General features: G+C 42.5%; 1 protein-coding gene across 2 annotated transcripts; it reads right to left on the bottom strand.

The window, feature by feature from the left end:
• Window positions 1-1,949: 1,949 nt before the first annotated feature.
• MAPK1 (mitogen-activated protein kinase 1) lies at window positions 1,950-19,051 on the bottom strand. Of its 2 annotated transcripts, XR_015695534.1 has the most exons (10): window positions 18,700-19,051; window positions 9,630-9,812; window positions 8,798-8,987; window positions 8,248-8,364; window positions 7,608-7,722; window positions 6,896-7,027; window positions 6,040-6,149; window positions 5,109-5,236; window positions 3,389-3,621; window positions 1,950-2,353 (listed from the first exon to the last, which is right to left on the bottom strand). XR_015695534.1 is itself a non-coding variant. In XM_087705722.1 (9 exons), exons 1-8 carry the CDS (start codon window positions 18,840-18,842, stop codon window positions 5,120-5,122), a joined length of 1,107 nt encoding a protein of 368 aa, XP_087561848.1. In that variant the 5' UTR covers window positions 18,843-19,051; the 3' UTR covers window positions 1,950-3,621; window positions 5,109-5,119. The 2 variants fall into 2 exon arrangements, 1 of the variants encoding a protein (XP_087561848.1); XM_087705722.1 differs by having other exon boundaries at window positions 1,950-3,621.
• Window positions 19,052-24,631: the final 5,580 nt, after the last annotated feature.

The following is a 24,631-nucleotide window of genomic DNA, read 5'->3' as shown; positions in this document are numbered from 1 at the left end:
TTTTTGAATAGGCATAAGATTGCATATCTTTATCGCTAAGTGTCATTTCTAATGTATATGGGATAAGAAATAATGTATTAGAACTGTACCGATAGAAGCATTTCTTTAAAATAGACAGAACATGGTAACAGAATAACAGAATTGGAAGAGGCCTTGGAGGTCTTCTAGTCCAACGCCCTGCTCAGGCAGGAAACCCTATCCCATTTCAGACAAATGGTTGTCCAATCTCTTCTTAAAAACATCCAATGTTGGATAACTCACAACTTCTGGAGGCAAGTTGTTCCACTGTTCTGTCAGGAAATTCCTCCTTAGTTCTAGGTTGTTTCTCTCCTTGATTAGTTTCCATCTGTTGTTTCTTGTCCCGCTTCCAGCAGCTTTGGAGACCAGCTTGACTCTCTCTTCTTTGTGGCAACCACTTAGATATTGGAACATGGCTGTCATGTCTCCCCTAGTCCTTTTTATGGACATACCCAATTCCAGCAATCATTCTTTATATGTTTTAGCCTCCAGCCCCCTAATCCTCTTTGTTGCTCTTCTCTGCCCTCTTTCTAGAGTCTCCACATCTTTTTGACATCGTGGCAACCAAAACTGGATGCAGTATTCCAAGTGCGGCCTTACCAAAGCATTATAAAGTGGTATTAACACGTCACGTGATCTTGATTCTGTCCCTCTGTTGATGCAGCCTAGAACTGTGTTGACTTTTTTGGCAGCTGCTGCACACGGCTGGCTCGTATTTAAATGGTTGTCCACTAGGACTCCAAGATCTCTCTCTCTGTTACTACTATTGAACCAGGTAACACCTATACACTATAGCTTTGCATTTGGTTTTTCTTGCCTTAATATAGAGCCTTACTTTTTTCACCAAGACATTCTATTCTGTCAAAAGATGTGCCTTTAACGAACAGTTGGTGGCCAGAAGTCAATTGACAGGCAGAATGAATATCTCAAAGCAAATTTTAGTACAGGGGTCCCCAACTCCGGGCTGCAGCCTGCCAGAAACCGGCCCGCACAAAAAAGTGAAACCCCATCCACAGGTTGCAGGCAGCATACAAAACCATATCCCATCCAGTCCACGGAAAAACCTCTCTCCACGAAACCTGGTATCCAAAAGGTTGGAGGCAGCACTGTTTTAGTCTGTTTTGTCTGTAGCTTCCTTTGTCCAATTGTAAATTGCAGGTGAATCAGACAGTACAAAACATAAGTCAACAAAACTTTCCATTCTTGTAACAAAAATTGCTGTGTTGTTTCACTTGAGAGACTCGCAACAGTCTAAAAAGCACCAAATTAATGTTGCAATAAAGATGCAAGTCAAACCCCAAGAACACTTCAATTTAACTGGCATTATGGTAAATCTATGTTAAAAAAAATTAAAGACAGATCTGAGAGCAATCCCAACAGTCATAGGAAGTTGCAGAGAACTTGGAACCCATCAAACCTTTTCCAACAATATTCTCAATATATGCTTTTTGCAGGTTCCACAAGAGTTAACAGAGAGCTACTTTCAGAGACACAATTTTACTAAGTTTGGTTTAGCAGGCTGATTGCTTATGTATGAATGTAGAATGCGGTTATCTGTAAACACCTAATAAACTTTGATATGCACTTTATGCAATTTTGGATGCACCTAAAGTAGCCAAAACTGGAATTCTAATTTCCTAACAAACAGTCTTTACCGAGCTCAATGGGATTTTGGATATTTGTTTGAAACAAATTAACTAACTGTGGATCAACTGTAAGACCATAATGCCACATTAACATCCTTAACAGAAAAAAAACTTACTCCTTTTACTATATAAGCATAACGATTGGCCCACTAAGAATCCACTAAGACTTTCTCTCCTTGGCAGGAAGTAAAATGAAGCGCAAGTTAACCCCAAGACTGAAACAGCAAGACTCCCATTAAAAAATTCTTCAAAAGGTAAACAAAAATTATTTGGAAAAAGTAAAGGTAAACATACAAAACCAAATTTTAATATTTTGATTCATTAACAAGGGCACTGCTGCCAAAATACAACAGAGCAAAGAAAGATGGAACAGCTAAAAACACGCTTTATTCTCTCCCAATGAAATGTTCTGCTTGCTGGGGAGAATTTCATTGAGCATAATTAAGAGGTAACTTTTTTTGTTGTTGTTGTTTCAGCTCCAGCTATGTGGCACTTAAGACAATCATCTGTGCACAGAAAGCTTTTTAACAGTCATGCGAAGAGGAGACACAGTCATCATTTTAGAACAAGGTAAAATTTCTCACCAAGAGCAGTGGGGGAGGGGGGGAAGTGTCAATGAGGCACCGCACTGGAACAGAACATCTAGTAAACTTCACACTGTACAGTTTCAGAAACAAATACTTGAAGAGCTATCATAAAAAATAAAAAAGCAGAGTATTGATGAAAGAGTACCAAGTGGCAGGTTCATTTTGTGAGCCCGGGTTAGGGGTCTTCATAATGCAACTTATATTAGCGGACTGAACAAGAGGTCCAGAGTTATAAATTCTGAAAGCATAGGAGAAGAGAGTTGGAAACCTTACAGGAAATAAAGGCAAGATGCCAACATGCTGCGAAAATAAGTTGTTCTCACTTTCTTATTTTAAAGATGCAGTGTTCCTTCCCCCCCCCCACCCCCAGGGCCCACCACATACATTCAAAAGAAAGGTACCAAGTGAGGAGTCTTCGTATTTGGGTGGAGTTTAGTGTTCACACGAAGGTTTCTCTGCTAATACATATTACCCCTGGATGCATTTCCAGAAAAAGAAACCCATCAAATGTTAAGATTTTGTAGTAACTTTAAGTAACTTTCTGGGTTGAAAACGACCGAAATTCTAAAGTTGGCGGGGATGGTGTCCTGTTCAAATCAACGAGATTGGCTTCTGGGTAAGCAGATGCATCTTGCAACTGTGGCCTTAGAAATCCCAGGTGTACCATTCAAAGTTAAAATTGCACAAGTACCTACGACCTCTTAAAGTGGGGGAAAAGAAGGGGCAGGTTTTTTTTTCTGCATCGTTTGCTGAGACATCAGCATTGAAGTGACCTGCCTTAATTTATGCCCACAGCGGGGAAGGGGGGGAAGGAAAAGTATAAATACAGTGTATGCTTGGATCTGTCCTCTCGTACTGTGCATGTCAGTAAACATGGCAAGCTTAAAGAAGTGCAAAAGTTGTGGCGAATGCCCCTGACTTAAAGTGCCCTCAATGTTCCTTAATTATTATTATTTTCTTTTTCCTCTCAAACGACGTTACAAAAATCTAGAAAACGAAAATGATTCAAGGTATAAAATAGTCTGCCCTCCTCAAGGTCAGAAACCAACACTGCATCTTTCAAACCAGAAAGGGACAGGGTCTAAAACCTATCGGCCGTCACCTAAGGGTTGGTGTGTTTAGAGAGAAAGATAGTACCTGCAAAAAGACCGGTTTTACACGCAGGAGTATTGGTAATGTTTCTTCAGGCGTAAAAGAGAGAATCAGTTGAAGACATAGAAAGCCAGGATCAACCATAGAAATGGTCCTTCCTGAATGGCTTGAAATGTTTAGTGGAATAAACTGAAGGAGGCCACGTCATATGATCATAGAGAAAGATCCAGGAAGAGAACGTCTACGAAGAGTGTGCCCAGCCCTTTAATTCCTTTATCCTACAAAAAAAAAAAGACAAAGGGGGAACATTTTATTGGAAAATGGAGCATACACGTCGGGCAGAATACAGAGCGATCACACCGTACAGGTAGTCCTCGACTTATGACCGCAATGGAGGTCAAAATTTCTGTTACTAAGCGAGGTTGTCAAGTGAGCTATGCTCTGCTTTATGACCTTTGAATCGAATCCCTGCAGTTGGTAAGTTGGTAATATAGCTGTTGAATGAACCTGGCTTCTCCCGTTGATGTTGCTTGTCAGAAGATCGCAAAAGGGGGTCACATTATTCCCCGGGTCGCTGCAACCGTCATAAATACGAGCCAGTTGCCAAGTGTCTGGATCTTGATCATCGGGGGGGGGGGGGGAAATGTTGCACTGGTCATAAATCACTTTTTGTAGTGCCATCGTTAACTTCGTATAAAAAACAAATGCCTTTAAGTCGACAACTATCTGTACAGTGTATTTGAGACTAAAAAATAACACAGGATTATCTTCAGAAGCTGACTAGAATATACCGCTAGCAATATCCCTTAGACCAGGGGTCTCCAAATTCTGTCACTTTAAGACTTGTGCAGCTCCCAGAATTCCCCAGCCAGCAAAGTCTTAAAATGACAGAGTTTGGAGACCCTTGCCTTAGACTTATATACCACTTCGCAGTAGCAATAGCACTTAAGACTTATATACTGCTTAATGCTTTTACAGCCCTCTCTAAGCGGTTTACAGAGACAGCCTCTTGCCCCTCAACAATCTGTGCCCTCATTTTAACCGACTTGGAAGGATGGAAGGCTGAGTCACCCTTGAGCTGATTAGGATCGAACTGCTGAATTGCTGGCAGCCAGCAGAATTAGACTGCAACACTGCATTCTAACCACTGTGCCACCACGGCTCCTGAATGTCATATATTTCTTAAATTTGTATGCTGCCCATCTCACTGTTGAGAGACTCTGGCTGGCTTACAACAACTTATACACTAGCAGTGGCAATACATTCAGGGAAGGTTGCCTTTGCTTTTGCTTCTGAAGGCAGACCCACAAAGCATTTTTTAAAAATGTAAAGTAAAGATATTTTCGCTTTTGGTATACAAAGATTAAGGTGCTGTTTTCTAGGTGTATGAATTGAACTGAATACTGGACGAAATGGCAAATGATCCTTGCTTTAGGAAAGAAGACTACATTCTCACTATGAGGGGGTGGGTGGGGAAGGAATCAATAAGCATTTTAGGGAAACCAACTGAAACCATTACAGACTTTGGGGTTGTTTTTCTGAATTCTTTCAGATATTTTAGGTGAAATTTTGAAATAGCCACGTGGGGCTACTTCAAAGTGAATTCCTAAGTAAATTTTTCAAAAGCTTTTTTTTTGGGAAAGGCTTAACAGTTGCCAAATCTTAACTGCAATGATATAAAATAATGTGATGTTTATCAAAGGATTACATTAAATACAAAGGAAGCTGCCTGTTTCACGTAGTTAGATTAAAACACTTAATGTACCCTTATGCCATTTACGATCTGTATCCCGGCTGGAATCTGGCAGTTTCCTCAAAAATTAGTTCTTTCAGCTTTTCCTTCGGCAAGTCATCCAGCTCCATATCAAATTTGAAAGGTGCTTCAGCTACAGGCTTTAAAAAAAATAAAGAACAGGCCATCAGAAACATGAATGATAATGAGGCACAAAAGGAATACGTAAATTGGAACGTTTTTTTGACTTTTTAAGTGTTCTAAAGCTGCTCAGAAGACTTTGTGGTCAAAATTAAAATATGAATCTCAGAAAATAATGCATACTAAAATTACCTGCACTAGTAGTAAGTTACTCTATAAATATGCAGTTAATAGAAGTTTTACTTGGTTACACTTATTATGATATGGTTTGGAGAGCTGGTGAGTTAAGACTTTTCACACATTTATTGATATATGCTAAGGAAAATACAGATTGTCCTCAACTTATAACAGTCTGTTTAATGACCGTTCAAAGTTACAACGGCACTGAAAAATGGGGCTTATGACCATTTTTCACACTTATGACCTTTGCAGTAGCCCCATCGTCACAGGATTTATATTCAGCTGTTTGGCAACTGACTCATATTTATGACGGTTGCAGTGTCCTGGGGTCCTGTGACAACTTTTCGTGGCCTCCTGACAAGCAGAGTCAATGAGGAAACCGGATTCACTTAACAACCATGTTACTAATTTAACAACCGTTTGTTAAATCACTTAACAAATGTGGCAAAAAAAGTCGTAAAATGGGGCAAAACTCACTTAACAAATTTCTCACTTAGCAAGATCAATTCTGGGCTCAATTGTGGCCATAGGTTGAGGACTATCTGTATATAAAACAAGATTTGAGCTCTAAGTACTGTCTGACTGCCGAACCTATTCAAAACATTGAATTAAAGTGTTTTACACTGTCAAACAGCTTCCATACCTCATCGCTGGGGTCGTAATACTGTTCTAGGTAGGGGTGAGCCAAAGCTTCTTCCACTTCAATTCTCTTGTGAGGGTTGAAAGTCAACATTTTATCCAACAGATCAAGGGCTAGAAAGGCAATTTTTAGAATTAGTTTGGCTTGCATTCTACTCATCCCAATGTCCACCCCCATAGAGAACATGTTGAGTGATGTTTAAGTCGTCCCCCCGGGGGGATGCAAAATAATTTCATGGAAAAACCACAAAAGGAGGACTCTAGTCCAAGCAGGACTCCACCAACAATAAAAACATTTACTGAGCAGATTTGGACAGTGAGGAGGTTGGGGAGCAACATGGGCCAGTCCTGGAGTCTGGGGAAGGCTCTCATGAGGATTCTGTGTTGGAGGCAGAGAGGAGGCCAGAGCTGCCCCAGAGGAAATAAAAGAGGAGTGAAAGGGGAGTGGAGTTTGCAGACAATTCGTTTGCTAATTGGATTGTGACTCTCCTTGCCAAGTTCAGCCTGTCAGCTCTCCAAGCCAGGTAAGGATTTATGTGACCATAAATCCTCCTCTGAAAGACTTCACTGGAGGTGAATGAGCAGAATTCATAGTAAATTAATAAAGGGTGTTTTTTTTTGCTGAGACCAGGAGTTTGTTTCATGCTCTTGGGAAGCTTCGGTCAGAACATGAAACGCTTGTATGTTTTTCAATGTATTGACGAGGAAGATCGTAAATATGGAGGGCTAATTCCTTTGATACGAGCATTAATGAAGAAAGAGTAGTGACTGTTACAAATCTCAGCTGTTGTAACTTTTCCTATAATTCATCTTATGCCATGGTTTTCCCAGAACGTCAGAATTTTATTCTTTTAAATTACCTTTGGGATCAGCATTTGGAAATAATCTGTTCCAAGGGACTTTATTTTTATACGGTAGAGAAAGCAAGTAATTTCTTGCTTTCGCGTTGATTATACAGTTCAAGTCTTCTTGGGAAGGAGACCCAAGAATTCCTGCAACATGAAGGAGAAAAAAAGGGAAGAAAAATTACTACAAAAATAAAGTAGGTCTGTCTGGCGAATATAAGCAACTAAAATTTGCTATCGTTTGCTCAACTTCCTAGTTCCAACAAGTAAACAAAGAAAAAGGAAGAAACACCAATTAGACATGTTAAAGAGTCTTTTGGCTGTATAATTTATACAGTTTCCCCATGCTTGGCCTCATTTTTGGGGAGGTCTTATTATTTCTGAGGCGCAGGAGGTCCCTTAACCTCACAGATCAGCTGATCCAGAGAGGTCCGGAAGTTCTGTTTCTGGCACACTCTTGCCAGCTCTAGCATCGCTGTGTGTGCTGCTCTTTTTGCGGCCATCATTAAGAGAAGGAGCGCAGTAGCTAGGGCCGTTCCACATGGATGGCATGTGCATGTGGGGCATATTCCCCCATTTCCCCCCAGGAAAAGGCGGGGACTGGCTGTGCATGCGTTTAAATGTTTTAGGGGAGAGTGTGCATGCGCTCAAAAGCCCAATTGGGCTTATTATCCAGGGAAGTCTTATTTTGGGGAAAACGGGGTATGTAAAAAGGAAAAAAAATTACCAAGAATGTGGTTGAGCTGATCAAGATAGTGTTTTCCTGGGAAGATGGGTCTGTTGGATAGCATCTCTGCCAGAATACAGCCAACAGACCAAATATCAATAGATTTGGTATATCCCTACAGACAAAAATGGGGGGAAAAAAACATTGCTATAATGTTGTATATTTTACAGTTCTGGAGTTCTCAAATATGATCATTTTCTAGCACATGTCACTACTTCTACCTTGAGAATATTTTAGGCTTTACACTTAGGATTTCTTGAAGTATTAGAAAAATGCACTATAAAAATATATTTGTTTATACAACTCCATAAACTGCTATACCTAAAGTTCAATTCCTTGGAATCCAGAGGATATGTTTCAATAGATATTAAACATTAAATGGATAATATAAATGTTATCCAGGAATGAGCCTACCTACGCGCAAAAAAACCCCGAGATAATATTCTAGAAAAATAGTACTGTTTATAAAACAGGAAGCACCATTTTATGATCAGAAAAGTTCAACTAATATTTTACAAAAACTAGGCTCACTCTTAAACAAGACTAATAATGGGTTTCCATGAGGAAAATGATTTCCATGATTGACTGATTTGGATCAAACAACTGTATAATATTAAACACAAAACATTTCAACTCTCACCTTAGAATTCAACATAATTTCAGGAGCTCTGTACCAACGCGTAGCTACGTATTCTGTTAGGAAACCAGTGTGGTCATGATCTGGGTCTGCCACACGAGCCAAACCAAAGTCACATGTCTATTATGGGATAGAAGAAAGGATTGTTGTTTTTAGAAAGAGTAGTGTTCCACAAGCAGAAAAGTCTTCAGAGAGATAGCAATGTTCCAATATTTGAGGGGCTGAACAAAGAAGAGGGGGTTCAACTTATTTTTCAAAGCCCCAGAATGCAATGGATGGAAACTAACCAAGGGCAGAAGCAACCTAGAACTAAGGAGAAATTTCCTAACTGTGAGAGCAATCAACCAGTGGAACAGCTTTCCTCCAGAGGTTGTGGATACTTCCAACACTGGAGGCTTTTAAGAAGAGACTGGACAGCCATTTGTCTGAAATGGTATAGGGTCTCCCACTTGAGCAGGGGGCTGGGCTAAAAGACCTCCAAGGTCCCCCTTCCAACTCTGTTATTTGGTATGCTGTAATCCCTTGAGCTGTCTCCAAAATGCTAAATACAGACCTTGAGATCACAAGTAGTGTTTAGCAGCAAGTTGGACGGTTTGAGGTCCCTGTGCAAGACGTTGGCTGAATGGATGTATTTCAGTCCTCTCAAAATTTGGTAAAGGAAGTAACAAATGTGATCATTGCTGAGATGTTGAGTCTTTAAGAGTTTGTAAAGATCTGTCTCCATGAGATCTTGCACAATGTAGCTGAAAATTGAATTAAGGCAACAAAGCCAACAGATGTTTTATATCAGATAATGTAATTTGGCTGAGCTTACGAGATGTTTAAAACCTTAGTTCTCTATTGCAGAATATACCATTACAACACTGAAATAATGACAATATTTCTTTGTTGTTCATGCATATAGAGGTATATAGGGAGTCCTCCACTTACGACCACAACCGAGCCCAAAATCTATGTTGCGAAGTGAGTTTTGCCCCATTTTACAACTTTTCTTGCCACGTTTATTAAGTGAATCACTGCAGTTGTTAAGTTAGTAACATAGTTGTTAAGTGAATCTGGCTTCCCCATTGACTTTGCTCGTCGGAAGGTTGCAAAAGGGGGATCACATGTCCCTGGGACACTGCAACTGTTATAAATGTGAGTTGGCAAACATCCCAATGTAAATTACATGACCATGGGGATGCTGTAACGGACGTCAGGGTGAAAAAGGGTCGTAAGTCACTTTTTTCAGTGACGTTGTAAATTCAAACTGGTCAATAAGTGAACTGTTGTAAGATGCGTACAACAAAGGCATATAACAACAAGAATAAATCATTTTACTTTAACACAAAGAGGAAAAGAGGATGATAATGAGAACAGGAGAATGTAGGGTCTTTAAAGGATACACGTCTTTCATTTGATCAATAGTTGGAGCCCTAATGATGTCATTGATCCCAATAATATTTTCATGCTTGAAACGCAACAGGATTTTGATCTCTCTCAGGGTTCTCTGACAGTAAGTCTGGTGTTCAAAAGGGCTGATTTTCTTTATCGCCACCCGGACTCTGTTCAAATTATCATAGGCTGAACTGGAGGGGAAAAAAAGTGATAAAAATAAACTCAACATCGGCAAAGCAAAACGATTTAGCAGCATCTCCACTTCGTCTTCCAACCGACTTTTGGTTAAGTTTCAACATTACAACATTTCAAACATTCCTTTGATGCGGACAACCACAAAAATTGCCAAGCGCCCGTTTCTCCTCTAAATCTTTGCCCATATTGAGTTCTTTCTCTTTATGTTCCTATTGCTTCCTTCTCAGCACTATGATAGGTAGAAATTGTTGGTCCCAAAAGAAATGTTGCTTAAAACAAGGAGTAGTCTCCAGCATTATAGACACTGAGGTTGCAAAGTTGCCCACCCATTTCTTTTCATACATCTAATCTTGCCTAATTTCAGAGACAGTGAGGATTGTAGGGTCGTGTTAAAGGGGTGGATTGTGATCTAAGGACATGAGAGGGGGCTGGGGGGGATTCCTCTAAATCAGGAGACCCCAATACCCATTCAGCATTTTCAGGGTAGAGGGGACTGTTAGGAGAAAGAAGAGCAGACTAATTCGGACAACCTCATTATGTCCAGGACATGCAACTGAAGCAAATGCACAGAAATATTCACTTCCTATTGCAAAACTTACATATGTTAGACAATGTTGCCCATCTCTGTAAACATACTGCTATTATGGGATACAATGGTAAAGAGTTTTTTTTTAAGTGCTACAATTTAGCAAAGGATAATAATGGAGTGGGACTTTTCCTATGGATTTGGATACATTAATCCAGTCCCCACCCCCATTTGCCTTCCTTGTCATCCTGTTGACAATGGTTCATTTTCTGCTCTGGTGGTTTTTCGGTTACACTAATATGTAAGCTTATCCGAATCTTGAAAAGTTTAAGGAATGTGTTCTTAGAAAAGGAGCAAGATTATTGCTTTCCCGACCCAGTTCTTGCTGTTGCTTGGCGACCACACTTAATTTAGTTTAAATTTCACTCCAGATTTCAAGCCTAATAATAGATAGTTACCAATTCGGTTTTCAATGGAAAGACGACCCCTATAGTCTAACTAACAGGACCGTTCCAATAATGCAGAAGACAAAAAGGAATTGGAAGCAAAATTTGGCTGAGATTCTCGGTCTCTGTTTTTCCTCCCAGCAGGGTCATTCAGCAGGCGCTAAATGAACTATTTCTAGATAACCATTATACCAACTGTAAATCAGATTGCCTTTTCCTTCTGTCACCTATTACAGTGTAAGTCTGGAGCCACGCACTCTCTTTGCAAGAATCTTTGAGAGTTTGCAGGCAACCTTCCTGGTTAAAGAGGTTAAAATTGCTTTAAGTAAACAAAACTTCTGCAAAACAAAAAAACTTGCAGCCAAGAGGAATTCAGGAAGGATTAAACCCAGCCTGTTTTTTTTCCTCCACTTTTACTCTTTAGAGAGAAAGAATATTTCCCCATGAAGTTAACCCAATTAAAAGGAAGATTTTCAGAGAACTGTTAGGAACAGCGATACAATAATCTGGAAGAGAAAACTAAAGGAATTAAAAAAAACCCATTAACAAAAGCTGAAGAAAATTATTAGCAAGCAAGAGCTTTAGATATCTCTGTGTGTGCAAATCAGGTGAATTGCATACCGAAGTGAAATAAAAGGCTGACACCTAAGAATAATTAATTTTTATATTCCCGACAAAGGGGAAGAGGATAATAATTAAACTTGCATGCTGCCCAACTCTTGTTGACTCTGGGTGGGTCATAACCACCAAGCAAAGAAATTAATGTTTCATAACCTTCCTCAATCAGATGCTTTCTCCAAACCAGTGTGCAGGGACTTGATTCCCAGAATTCTTTGGAAAGGAGGCCAAAAGTATTACCTAGATCAAAGATCAGAGTACAGTCTGTTTGACTGGTTAGGAAATAACTTATCTTTGTCGCTGAGCAACGAATCACTGCTTTGCCAGTCCACCATGAGTGATTCTGTTTTTAAAGGTTCAGGATCATGACCTTCTCAGGATCCCAGGCAAATGGCAATTCTTGCTTCACAATTTAAATAGGTTGCCTATCAACCTGAAAACGTCAAGGTCTTCATAAAGGTAAAGGTTACCCTCACACATAGGTGCTAGTCATACCCGACTCTAGGGGGCAGTGCTCATCTCCGTTTCAAAGCCGAAGAGCCAGCGCTGTCCGAAGACGTCTCCGTGGTCATGTGGCCAGCATGACTCAACACCGGCTCACGGAACGCTGTTACCTTCCCACCAAAGATGGTTCCTATTTTTCTACTTGCATTTTTACATGCTTTCGAACTGCTAGGTTGGCAGAAGCTGGGACAAGTAACGGGAGCTCACTTCGTTACACAGCACTAGGGATTTGAAACGCTGACCTTTTTGATCAATAAGCTCAGTGTCTTACCTATGAGCCACCATGTCCCTAATAAAGGTCTTCATAGAATATCCCAAAGATGATTTTTATAACCCTGCGTAAGAGTTGGTCAACGCACCTGTGGAGCGCCCGATTTCAGGAAGACCACACTAGGAATGGGAAGAATCCCACTGTAATGTTTTAATTCTTCATCACAGTAAGAATGGATCCCATATGCAAATCAGAATGTTAAGACTATGGTGGCTATTTGAGAGAGATGTGGTTTTGTTGCCTTCCAGACTACTGAAAAGCAAAAAAGAACGTATTTATATTCTTTACCTAACTAGGAAATAGTGTAGCCTGTGAGATGCGCTCGTCATCAACTTCATTCTTAGAGAGAAAGAAAAGAACAAACAAAAACAAACTCAGAGCATAAACTGAGAGCAGAGGGGGAGCAAGTATAGGTTTTGGCAGAAAGAAGACAAAGAAACAACTATTATTAGAGCAAGCGGAGACCAGACGGTGTCTGGAATGTAACAGAGAAAAAAGGGACACGAATCGACGACAGGCCACTTCAATCACATTTCTTTCAAACAAATTCAGACGCTCGGGAAGCTCAGCTTTTGCAAATAGAAGGGCTGAGTAGTACAGGTAGTCCTCAACTTACGACCACAATTGAGCCCAACGCATTAACCAATGCGAGACATTGGTTAAGGGAGTTTTGCCCCATTTTACAACCTTTCTAGCCACAGTTGTTAAATGACTCACTGTAGTTGAGTTAGTAACCCGGTTGTTTAAGTGAATCTGGCTTCCAGATTCACTTAAACTGTCGTAAGTACCCTGTTTCCCTGAAAATAAAACCTCCCCGGATAATAAGCCCAATGGGGTTTTGAGCGCATGTGCTAAAATAAGTGCTTCCCCAAAAAATACTGCAAAATAGCAGCAGCCATGAGGTAACCACACTCGCTGCCTCCTGCACCTCAAAAATAATAAAAAACGCCCCCAAAATAAGGTCAAGTACTTATTTCGGGGGTCAAAATAAAATAAGACTCTGTCTTATTTTCGGGGGAACACATCATGAACCAATTGCCAAGCATCTGAATTTTGATCACATGATGGTGGGGATGGTACAAAGGTTGCAACTGTGAAAAACGGCCACAAGTCGCTTTTTTCAACGCTGTTGTAACTTTGAATGGTCACTAAATGAACTGTTGTAAGTCGAGGACTACCTATAATAGTGATTTCCTGAGTGCAGAGCCAAAGAAAGGGATGAGTTAAAGACAGATGTCTTGATACTACTGTATTATTCCAGTGGCCATGCTCAAAAGCATTAATGTTTCAAGATCTGACTGATTGTTCTCAAGACTGCAGACTTCGTCCTCACTTTTCCTGCAGGTAGGAGCCTGTAGAAGCACTCATCATTCTAAAAAAAGCCAGAATTACCTGCCACTTCCTTCTTTAAATGAAGCAGGTAGCAGCCATCTTCAAATTCTAGCTTCACATTATTATTTTGTTGGTCGAGGGATAAGGTGAGATTTTGTTCTGATGCCACATTAAGCTTTTTCAATCCTAAAAGATTCAGTGTTACCCACCTGACAAAATAAAATCCCAAGATGAGTTTGAAAAAATCAGATAGAGAACGCTAGCCTGCTCATTCGTGAATGTTAAGCCAGGATTCTGAAAAATTATGGCTTGGTATTTTCTGCAAGAGAACCCAGAGAAGGCAGTTTTCTATGTTCCTAAGTTACAAGCCCCAAAGCGTAGGCAGAAGTGACAGGAGAAATAACATATTAAAAATGACTGCAGAGTCAGTACACTGCACCTCGAAAAAACAGACATCGAAGGAAGGAATGAAATGGTGACTAGGCTACAAAAAAAAAAAAAAAAGACTACAAGATGACAGAATTTTGTAGAAGGGATTCTAAGAAAGTCATTAGGGTTGAATATCAGAATATGGCTCGCCAAAATATATTTTAAAAAAATATGTCCCAGAGAAAATTGGAAGTAGATGGTTCAAAAAGGTGGACGAGAAGAGAGAGAGAGAGAGAGAGAGAGAGAGAGAGAGAGAGAGAGAGAGAGAGAGAGAGAGAGAGAGAGAGAGAGAGAGAGAGAGAGAGAGAGAGAGAGAGAGAGAAAGAAAGAAAGAAAGAAAGAAAGAAAGAAAGAAAGAAAGAAAGAAAGAAAGAAAGACACAAGAGGTCTAGAATGAAAGTTGAAAGAACTACGCAGAAGAAAAAAAATACAGATTAAAGTTTCAGGGGGAAAATAACCACCCACGCCTGACCCTGGCAGACTTCACCAGGGAACTATCAGTCAGGTAAGGTTTTAAAATCTACTCAAAGTGAAAGGAAAAATCATCAGGGCTGTGTTTCCTCCTATTGTCACAATTCACTTAACCACGACTTATTAAACCACAAGTGATTGGGTTTAAACAATATGCTAAGAAGAAGAAACCATTTTGGCTTCGCAATGTTAGATGAATCCAGCCACAATGACAGAACAAAGCTGTGTGTTGAAGAAAGAAATTAGAGAAACCAGAGGATAAATTTAGTATCCAAACAAGCAGTGTTTTCCAGCTTTAGTGAAATCTTTTCGGTCTGCCTTTCTAGCATGTTCATTTGACATTGACATGGACATACAAATCTGGATAGGGATCTGGGATAAGAGAAACCTTCTTTGGTCACTGTTTTTAGCTTTCACCGGCAACCACACTAGTGCAAGGTCTCATGTGTGAGTCTAGCAAAGATACTGAACATGTTCAACATTTGAACACTTTTTCATGGAATGGAAGCATTAATAACTTGACTCCGAATCAGGATGCTCACCTGCTTTTAATCTGCTGAATATATAAACCACGGCTGTCTTAAATTCTGTATACAGAAATAAAGTACAATACCTATAATGCAAAGAATTAGTATCATACATATTATAGGTATATTATATACCTATAATGCAAATAATTGTTTGTATAATAGAATCACGATTCTTTCGGTTAACTGTTATTAATACTGAATTTTCTTCAAAATTTCTGTTGCTGGGTTGAAATTTTAGTAAGACAAATCTATCCATGGATTAGTCAAGTGGTCAAAGCTGTTAAGTATAAAGACGTTAGAATTTTAAAAATGAATTACCGTCTAGCTCATTATGCTGGATCGGAAAAAAGCAATTCCCCAGTGGAAGATCTGAGCACTTATGCCAGCTTGCATTGATTAAAAAAAAAAGTTAAGAGCTGAGCAGTCTTTTTCAAGAGGAAAACAATTAACTAAAAAGACCTTAATGTAAAGTAGGCTCTACATATGCTATGAACAGAACACTTCCCTGCCTATCCCTCTGAACTGATATTAGTGTGATAGATCCTGCACCATGTGACAGCAGGCACTTGATTGATGGGCGTTAAATTCTGACTTCAGGCTGGCTAGTCCACACAACACAGGAGACTGCAACAGAGGAATAGAACCTTGTTGAATGTCAACTGAAAAGGAGCAGCACCAGCTGCGTTAAGCACAAAAACCTTCACAACACAAACCTGTAATATATCACTTGCCCCCTTGCTGGCTCTGTTCCCTGCTCTTGCAGCTTCCTGTACCCAAATTTTAAAAATTATATAAGACTCAACAAGCTATCCATCAAAAAAAACCCTACAAAATTGCCATTTTTCTTATTTGGCGTAGTCTCCTGCTGTAATTCAAACAATATACAATAAGTTTTCATCCAAACCCAATTGAAGATCTTATCTGATTTCATCAAGCGCAGCCATGTCAAACAGCTATTAAGGAAAGGGGGGGGGGGAATACCAGCAGAGAGACAAAAGATAACACCCCATGAGCAACAAACAGTAAAATAGACTTAAGAATAGCTGAGCTCTGGGTCTTTGCTCCCCCATCCCCCTTAGCTTAGTATGCAGTATGGGATCAGATGTTGTTCTGGTATCTTTCTGGACACCCCAGAAAACTCACATATGAAATGTATTAAATAATGCCTGGCATAAATTCACTCTACATATGTAACACAGGCACCCTTATGCAGACATATACTGTACTCAGTTTCACGCTTGCAATGAACAGTATGGTTAATAATTCATATCTGGCATTAAATGTCATATTTACACTGTATAGACAGCAACAACATAAAGTGATTTGCTGAAACTATAGCAGACAAAGAAATTTGGCATTTGGATGTTTTATTAAGTAATCCGGTAAAGGAGATAATAACTTAGATCTTTATAGCAGGCATTATATTTTATTGGTGGCAGCAAAGTCTCATTAAATTTTGGGGAAATGTGCATAGGATCAAAATGAGAATTTGAAATATATGCTTCCTGAGGCAAGACTCATTATTTTCAGTTACGATTGCCTAAAAACAATGCTTCCCCAAGGAATTTGGCACAATTAAAATATGAGGCATAAAAATGTTTTCTGGATACATAAACTGCATAATGAAATTTCAGATATCGATTCCTTTGGAAAATAATGAGAACTCAGAGAGAAAACAGAAGAAATGACTGCTTTAAATAAATAAATCACTCATATACATCAATACACACCTATTTTGACTGCTTTACATTATGAGGCACCCTGAATGCCTCACTGAGGGAGAATAGGCAAAACAAATGCCTTTTTTAAAAAACAGACAAGGCTGCAATCTTAAAGATATTTTAACCAGGAGTTAATAAGTTTGAACCAGGTTGGTTTTATTCCCAAATAAAAATGCCCCAACATTGCTCTGCAGTCTCCAAGCTCTTGACTTCATCCTTAATAGATTTTAATCTAGGCACGCAACTGCATTTGCACTTGATGTCTGTAGAGCATCTTGGCTAGCCAAAAACAGAACATTAGCATGGTGTGATAGTGAATGTGTTGACTTTTGAATAGGGAGACCCTGTTGCACACTCAGCCATGAAAACTATTGGGGTGACTCGGAGCCAGATGTTTTCTTTCTTTCTCGACCTAGCCCACCTCGCTGGGTGACTGCAGAGGGGGGAGCTGTGTCTAGGCTGTCTTTTGCTCTTGTGTGAGACACAGAACAAAACGGACACCAAGGAACAGGTGACAGGTTTGCAATGAAATAGGCTGCGGCAACCACAACTGAGATTTGTGAGGATGGGTCATGGCCCCAAAGAAGCTCGGATTGTTTGAAGATGGTGTGGGCTGCTACTGCCGTTACTTAAAATATGACAGGAAAGTGGAGCAGCACATTGAGAAGACGCTGGTGGCTTTCAAGCTCCATTCTTATCATCTACCACCAACATGGGAAGGCCCTCCGATTCCGTGGGCAGCGATGGGAGTTGTGGTCCAACCTGGCTAGAAGGCAGTGAAGGCCCCGATCCTCTCTCCAGGATGGACCACCATCCTCATCATCCATTACCAGGTCCTCTGCTCCCTGGGGCAGCTGATGGGAGCTGAGGTCCAATCCATCGGGAAGGCAACACTCTTAGCCTCCAATCTCTCCTCAATTTGGATCCCCATCCTCATCATCCACTGACAGCACAGGAAGGACCTCTGGTCTTTGGGATAGTGATGGTTCTCGTGGTCCAACTTGGCATGCACAAACCCCAATCTAGATCAGCAACGAAGCTGGGGCAGCAGTGGGAATTGTAATCCAAATCTGCCTGGAAGGTGGAACACCTTCTCCACTCTTCCCCTGCCTGGACCACCATCCCTATCATCCACCACTAAGATGGAAAGGCTCTGGGGTCCCTGGGTCAGCAATGGGGGCTATGCTCCCACCTGTCTGGAAGGCAATGCACTGCCCAGACTCAACATATAACCCCATCATCCACGACTACGTAGCATGAGAAGGCTGGGAAAGCAATGGGAGTTGCCAAGATAAAAAGGTCTGGAAAGCACCCAGGCTCTTCCTAGATACCCATCATCCATTACCCAATGGGACAAGGCTGGGACGACGATGGGAGTGGTGGTCCAACTTGTCTGGATGGCTCCCCCATCTCCCCCCCCCGCCTGGGTCATCATCCCCATCATCCACCTCCAGAACAGAAAAGCTCTGCAGTCTCTGTCTGCAAAGCAACACACCCAGCCACCTATCACCCCCTGCCAGATGGGGGAAGGCTGGACCGATGATGGGAGTTGGGGTCCAACCTGTTTGAACGGCTCCCCATCTCCCCCCACTGCCTGGACCACCCTCCCCATCATCCACCACCAGGACAGAAAAGCTCTGCAGTCTCTGTCTGCAAACAACACACCCAGCCCCCACCTAAATTCCCATCATCCACTACCAGCTTGAGAAGGCTGGGAGTTGGGGTCCAATGTGTCTGGAGCAGAGGGCTCCCCATCCTTTCTCAGCTGGACCACCGTCTAAGACAGAAAGATCTGGAAAGCAACGCACCCAGTCTCTTCCTAGATACCCATCATCCCCTGCCAGATGGGCAAGCTGGGCCGACGATGGGAGTCGTCCGTCTGGACGGCTCCTCATCTCTCCCCCACTGTCTGGACCACCCTATCTTCCACCCCACAGTTGAGAAAGACAGCAATGGGAGCAGTGCTCCCACCTGTCTGCAGTGCGCCCCGCCCCACCTGCAGCCGGACTCCCACCCCCATCATCCCCTTCCTTACCAGACCATCCCGTAAGCCCCTTCCCCGATATAGGAGAGGTTGGTGTAGCGAGGCCCCACGTCGAAGACCTGCCCGCGCACCATCTCCGGGACCCCGGCGGGGCTCCCACAGCTGCCCGCGGCGGCCCCCGACACCGCCGCCATGTTGGTCTCCGTGAGTGGAGGCGAGGCTGAGGGGAAAAGGGGCGCCGACCGGCCGGCGGGCGGGAGGAAAGGAGGCGGGTAGCCCTTTTGCGCCTTCCGCGGCTCGCTCTGGCCGGACGAAGCGAAGAAGGGAAGGTCTGCCAAGGGAAGGCGACGTACAAACTCCCCTCAAAAAAAAGGCAGCCGCCGCTCAAGCCCGCCAGCCGCCCTCTGAGAGAAGCCTCTGAGGGAAGCGGGGCGGGGCTTAAAACCTGACCAACTGCGCACGCGCACTCTCTGGAGTTGGGGGAGAGTGGGCCGGGCTCGCGCCCTGCGATTGGTTCGGCTGAGGGTGGAGAGGCGTGGCGGGCCAGCGCGAGAGAGGGTGGGAGGGAGGAGCTTACCAATTGGATGAAGGGCGGGGTGGAAGCCTACGTCACCCGAGAGGAGGGAGAGGGTGCCGCAGCCCAAGGGGCGTGGCCTGGGAAAAGCAGCGGGGGACGTGGAAGGGAGGGGCGTGGCCAGAGGGGCGGGGTTTTGCAGAAGGAAAAGGTGGGGGCAGGAGGAGAATCTGTAAATCACGTGGTTTCCCTTGGATGATTATTATTATTTTTACCACCATCACCTCTCTCCTTGCAATTCGTAATTTGCAATTTGATTTCTATATTTCATTGCATTAAATGATTTCGTTTTTTCTGGAAATATGGGTTCTGCGCTGGTGCTGCTCGGAGAACAGGGAGTCCCAGATGTGCATTTTTGGAGCATCGTAACGTTACCCCAAGAGGGTGAGATTTTTGCAGAGTTAAGGAAGAATAATTTTTTGGCTTCAGATTTTTTTTTTAAAGAAAGCTAATCTCTAGCAAGCCCCGGCGCGGAGCAATGCATTAATAAATAAATATAAATATATAAATATATAAATATATATACATACATACATACATACTTTTATGTTTAACATTCAATGTTCATGCTACCTTTCTTAGTTTTCTTGCAGACATTTCATTACCCAAATTAAGTAATATCATCCGTGCCAAAAGAGTGGCAATGGGGGGGGGGAGGAAGGAGGAAAAGGAGGAGGAGGAGGGAGGAGGAGGGGAAGGAGGAGAAGAAGAAAAGAAAAAAGGGAGGAGGGAGGAGAGAAAAGAGAAGGGGAAAGAGAAGAAGAAGGGGAGGAAGAGAAGTAGAAGACTTTGATCCTTGGTGCTCTCTAAGTTGTTTTCTTCCAGACGTTTCATTACTCAAACTAGGTAACATCATCAGTTCAATGATAGATAGATAGATAGATAGATAGATAGATAGATAGATAGATAGATAGATAGATAGATAGATAGATAGATAGATAGATAGATAGATAGATAGATAGAGAGAGAGATAGATAGATAGATGAGATAGATAGATAGATAGATAGATAGATAGATAGATAGATAGATAGATAGATAGATAGATAGATAGACAGACAGACAGACAGACAGACAGACAGATATGAGACCACACATTTAGTTCTTTTTGAGTTGCTAATTTTGGGTTGCTAAGCACTCCATTTCCAGATATTTTGATGTAGGATCTGTAACGCCTTTTGCTTCTGAAGGAGACTCACTGCTCCCTGACTCTTTCATTACACAGCCATCCAATATGAGCTTTGTTGTTGTTAGCTGCAAAATAGTGTCCAATCCATCACAACCCCATGGACAACGTCCCTCCAGGCCTTCCTGTCCCCTACCATCCTCTGGAATCCATTTAAGCTCACACCGACTGCTTCAATGACTCCATCCAGCCACCTCGTTCTCTGTTGTCCCCTTCTTCTTTTGCCCTCCATCGTTCCCAGCATGAGGCTCTTCTCCAGGGAGTCCTTCCTTCTCATTAGGTGGCCAAAGTATTTGAGTTTCTTCTTCAGGATCCGGCCTTCTAAAGAGCAGTTAGGGTTGATCTCCTCTAGGACTGACCGGTTGGATCACCTTGCAGTCCAAGAGACTCACAGGAGTCTTCTCCAGCACCAGAGTTCAAAGGCCTCCATTCTTTGGCGCTCAGCCGTCCTTATGGTCCAACCTTCACAGCCATCCATTGCAACTGGGAAAACCATAAACCTTGACTAGACGCACTTTTGTTGGCAGGGTGATGTCGTGAGCTACAACCGCAGAATTTAAAATCGAGATGGATTTAAATACCCGCAACGTGCCAAACACCTGTTTCTTTATGACAGCTTCCCGCACCACATGGAAGAACACGGTGAAACCGTTTTCTTCTCCATGTTCCCCCTGTTAAAATAAAAAATAATTTTAAAAAAATTGCTCAGGAACACCAGAGAAATCGCAGATGACAATGCTGCTTGCAACAAAAATATTTTTCATCTTGTCTTTTACATAATTGGTTTTTCAACAAGGAGGGGGAAGAACAGATGGTGGATGACTTTGTGTGTTATTAAAGCACGTGTAAACCCCATCAGGTGTGATTGGAGTCCGATGCAATGGCCATAATTAATGTGGGATGCGGTTAAAATGCTTCCACCCTTGGATGATGATCTGACCACATGGCAGGTTAAGATTTCTGATTTGTTTTTTACAAGGGAGTGCAAGTTTTTTGCATCTTTTCTTGGCTTAAACCTGAATCCTAAAAACTAAAAGGTAAAGGTTCACCTCGCACATATGTGCTAGTTGTTCCCAACTCTAGGGGGTGGTGTTCATCTCCGTTTCAAAGCAAGAGCCAGCGCCGTCCAAAGAGATCTCCGTGGCATGTGGCGGGCATAACTAAATAGCAAAAGCACACAGAACACCGTTCCCTTCCCACCAAAGGTGGTTCCTATTTTTCTACTTGCATTTTTTACCTGCTTTCAAACTACTTGGTTGGCAGAAGCTGGGACAAGTAACGGGAGCTCAGTCCGTTACACGGGGCTAGGGATTTGAACCGCCAAACTTTCTGATCAACAAGCTCAGCATCTTAGCCACTGAGCCACTGCAACCCTTCCTAAAAACTAGCTCCGTCCTAAAAGCTGGTCAGAGTAGGAATCGATTAGCAGAGAGCAAACCCCATCTCTATTAGCACTGATGAGGTTACCTACTTGGGTGGTGAAATGTCTGCAAAAAAGAGGTGTTTTTTTTACAAAAACTTACCGCCAAATTTTCATTACAGGCTTTCAATGCCTGGTTTTTCTTCATTATTTTACAGCCTATTGCCGAGTCGGAAAAGAAACTTCAAAACAGCATCTTTTTAACTTAACTGAAAAAAATCTTTCTGGGCACAGTTGTTAAAAATGGTGCCACGGTGAACTCTCTGGCAAATAAATCTGAGTAAACGCAGGGGATCCTGGACTTAAAACAGTTTATTTAGTGACCATTTCAAGTTATAAAAGTGAGTTACGACCGTTTTTCACACTTACGATCCCTGCAGCATCCCCATGGTGGAAATTTGGATGATTGGCAACTGACTCGTATTTATGACGGTTGCAGTGTCCCTGGGCCATGTGATCTCCTTTTGCGACCTTCTGACAATGGGGAAGCCAGATTCACTTAACAACCAGTGGGGATGCTAACTTAACAACTGCAGTGATTCACTTAACCATGGGAGCAAGAACAGCCGTTAAATGGGGCAAAATTCACTTCACAAGTTTCTCACTTAGCAACGTAAATTCTGTGCTTGATTGTGGTCGTTAAGTGGAGGACTACCGTTAAGGGGGGTGGGAAATTACTCAGCAATCCCAGGGGTGAATAAGGGTTCAAAACATTCGTTGCTATGTTTCATTGCAACAAGGAATCTTAAGAATAATTTAAAAATGTTTCAGAGCTACAGCTGACACACTTCAGCTGTATTAAGTGGCTAGGCTCCCGAGACTTCCAAGAATAATATTTATTTTTGCTTCTGCGTAGCTATTACAGCAGACTGAACGTTTCCACCCAAAGCTAGGAAAGAAATTAAGACTCTTTCTAAGGCAAAGATGGGGGATCAGCAGATTTCTCAGCAGGGGATCTGCCCCCTTCAATTGGAGAGATGGATCCGAGATCTATAATTGGGGAATGAATGCAGCTGTTGGGGATCTATAATCTTGTGATCCTCCCCCTAGACCAGTGATGGTGAATCTTTTTCTTAAGGTGTGCCAAAATTGTCCCAGTGCGCAATATCGTGTGCGCTCAAGTGCCCACATCAATTCAATCCTCCCCGCCCACCTGCGCATGTGCGTGCAACCCCCCCCCCCCCAGTACATACACAAACGACCCCTCCCCAGGCTCTGGTGACTTCTCTGAAGCCTGGAGATGGTGAAAACAGCCTCCCCGTCCACCCAGGAGCCCTCCGGAAGCCGGAAATGAATCATTGCCGAATTTCTTGTTGGCCCTCCGGAAGGCTAAATATCAGCTAGTCAGCATGCGCTTGCGCAGTGGAGCTGACAGCTTGCGCGCCAGCAAATATGGCTCCGCCCTAGACAGAGGTCGGCAACCTGCAGCTCCGGAGCCGCATGTGGCTCTTTCATCCCTCTGCTGCGGCTCCCTGTTGACAGTCAGCTCCACAATTGATAGGGCTTTCGGTTAGGACAGGTAGAGGAAAAAGGATGCTGCGCTAGGAGGAGACTCTATGGTGAGGGAACCGGACTTCCTGTTGGCAGAGGAAAAAGGATGCCACACTAGGAGGAGACTCTATGTTGGGGGAATTGGATTTCCGGTCGGCTCCAGATTTGAATGGGGGGCTTCCGTTTAGGACCTTGGTGGCTCTTTGAGTGTTTTAAGGTTGCCGACCCCTGCTCTAGGGTCTGAAATACTACGCAAAATAAAGAGATGTCGGTGTTGGGAAGTGATTGTGTTCTCTCCAATTGCGGGGACGATGTTACATGGCAAAGAGGAAGAAAAAACCCGTCTAGGTTTTTGGGAAGAGTCGACACTCAAAACTCCTCGGGGTTAAGGCTTCGTGGGAAATACAAAGTTATCCATTCATTTCTATCCATGTTTGTGTTGTAAGCTGCCCAGAGACGTTGGACAAGAGATAGAAGGGTGGGTGGGTGGAGGGGCGAATACATTCCATAATAAATAAATAAACTCAGTGGGTTAGTAAGTGTTGGGCGAGAGGGGAAATTGATGTCGTCTTTTTCGCCAGGAAGAATGGCTGCAGGAAGGGGATAGAAGCAAAATAGGAGGATAGTCCTGTTTTTAGTTGGTTTTTGACTCTCTCTCCACTGTCTCCCTTCCTTTTTGCTTTCTCTCCTCTCTTCCTGTCTTTCTCATCTCTGCCTCTCTCCTATCTCTTCCTCTTCTCATCCTCTTTTCTCTTCCTGCCTCTTCCCCTCTCCCTCTCCCTCAGTTCTCTTCTCTCCTTTTCTCTTCCCACCTCTTCCCCTCTCCATCTCTTCCTGACCGTTCTTCTCCTCCTTCTCCTCCTCCTTCTTCTCTCTCTCTCTAAACACACACACACACACACATACACACTTTCAATGTGAGCTATTTGCAACATAGCAGCATCAGGTAATGGAAGAATAAATTACCACTTGTCCTTTTGAGCCAAGAACAGAGTTACGCACACATAAATTGTGTTGCAAACAGCCAGAGAATGGCCTTTCAGAATTTTCTCCAGACTTAAATGTAAGTTTGTGTGTGTGTGTGTGTGTGTGTGTGTTTTGTGGTACTTTAAGACGATGGAACCGAATCTAACTGCCCGAGGAATCCAGCTGCATGCAAACAAACCCAGGGTATTAAATGCAGTTGTTGTCGTTCTCTTGTTGTTGTTTCTTTTGTCGGGGTGAAGTGTTTTGACAATTTGTCGAGAAGGCAGGCTTGCTGAAGTGACAACCGGAGGAGGGGAAAACTCAGCACACAGAAAAACACACACGAGCA

Source organism: Thamnophis sirtalis, unplaced genomic scaffold (genome assembly GCF_051295495.1).
Source record: "Thamnophis sirtalis isolate CommonGarterSnake01/CBP01778 unplaced genomic scaffold, rThaSir2_p1.2 scaffold_2, whole genome shotgun sequence".
Taxonomy (NCBI): domain Eukaryota; kingdom Metazoa; phylum Chordata; class Lepidosauria; order Squamata; family Natricidae; genus Thamnophis; species Thamnophis sirtalis.
This window is presented reverse-complemented; position numbering and strand designations above follow the sequence as displayed.

What these genes read in the sequence shown, in the direction of transcription:
- MAPK1 (XM_087705722.1), bottom strand. Translation starts at nt 18,842, where the DNA reads ATGGCGGCGGTGTCGGGGGCCGCCGCGGGCAGCTGTGGGAGCCCCGCC. An exon ending in GGGGCTTACGGGATGGTCTG is followed by an intron (nt 9,813 to 18,699) that starts GTAAGGAAGGGG and finishes TTTCCCCTCCAG; the next exon opens with TTCAGCCTATGATAATTTGA. An exon ending in TCAGCTCAACCACATTCTTG is followed by an intron (nt 7,028 to 7,607) that starts GTAATTTTTTTT and finishes TTCATGTTGCAG; the next exon opens with GAATTCTTGGGTCTCCTTCC.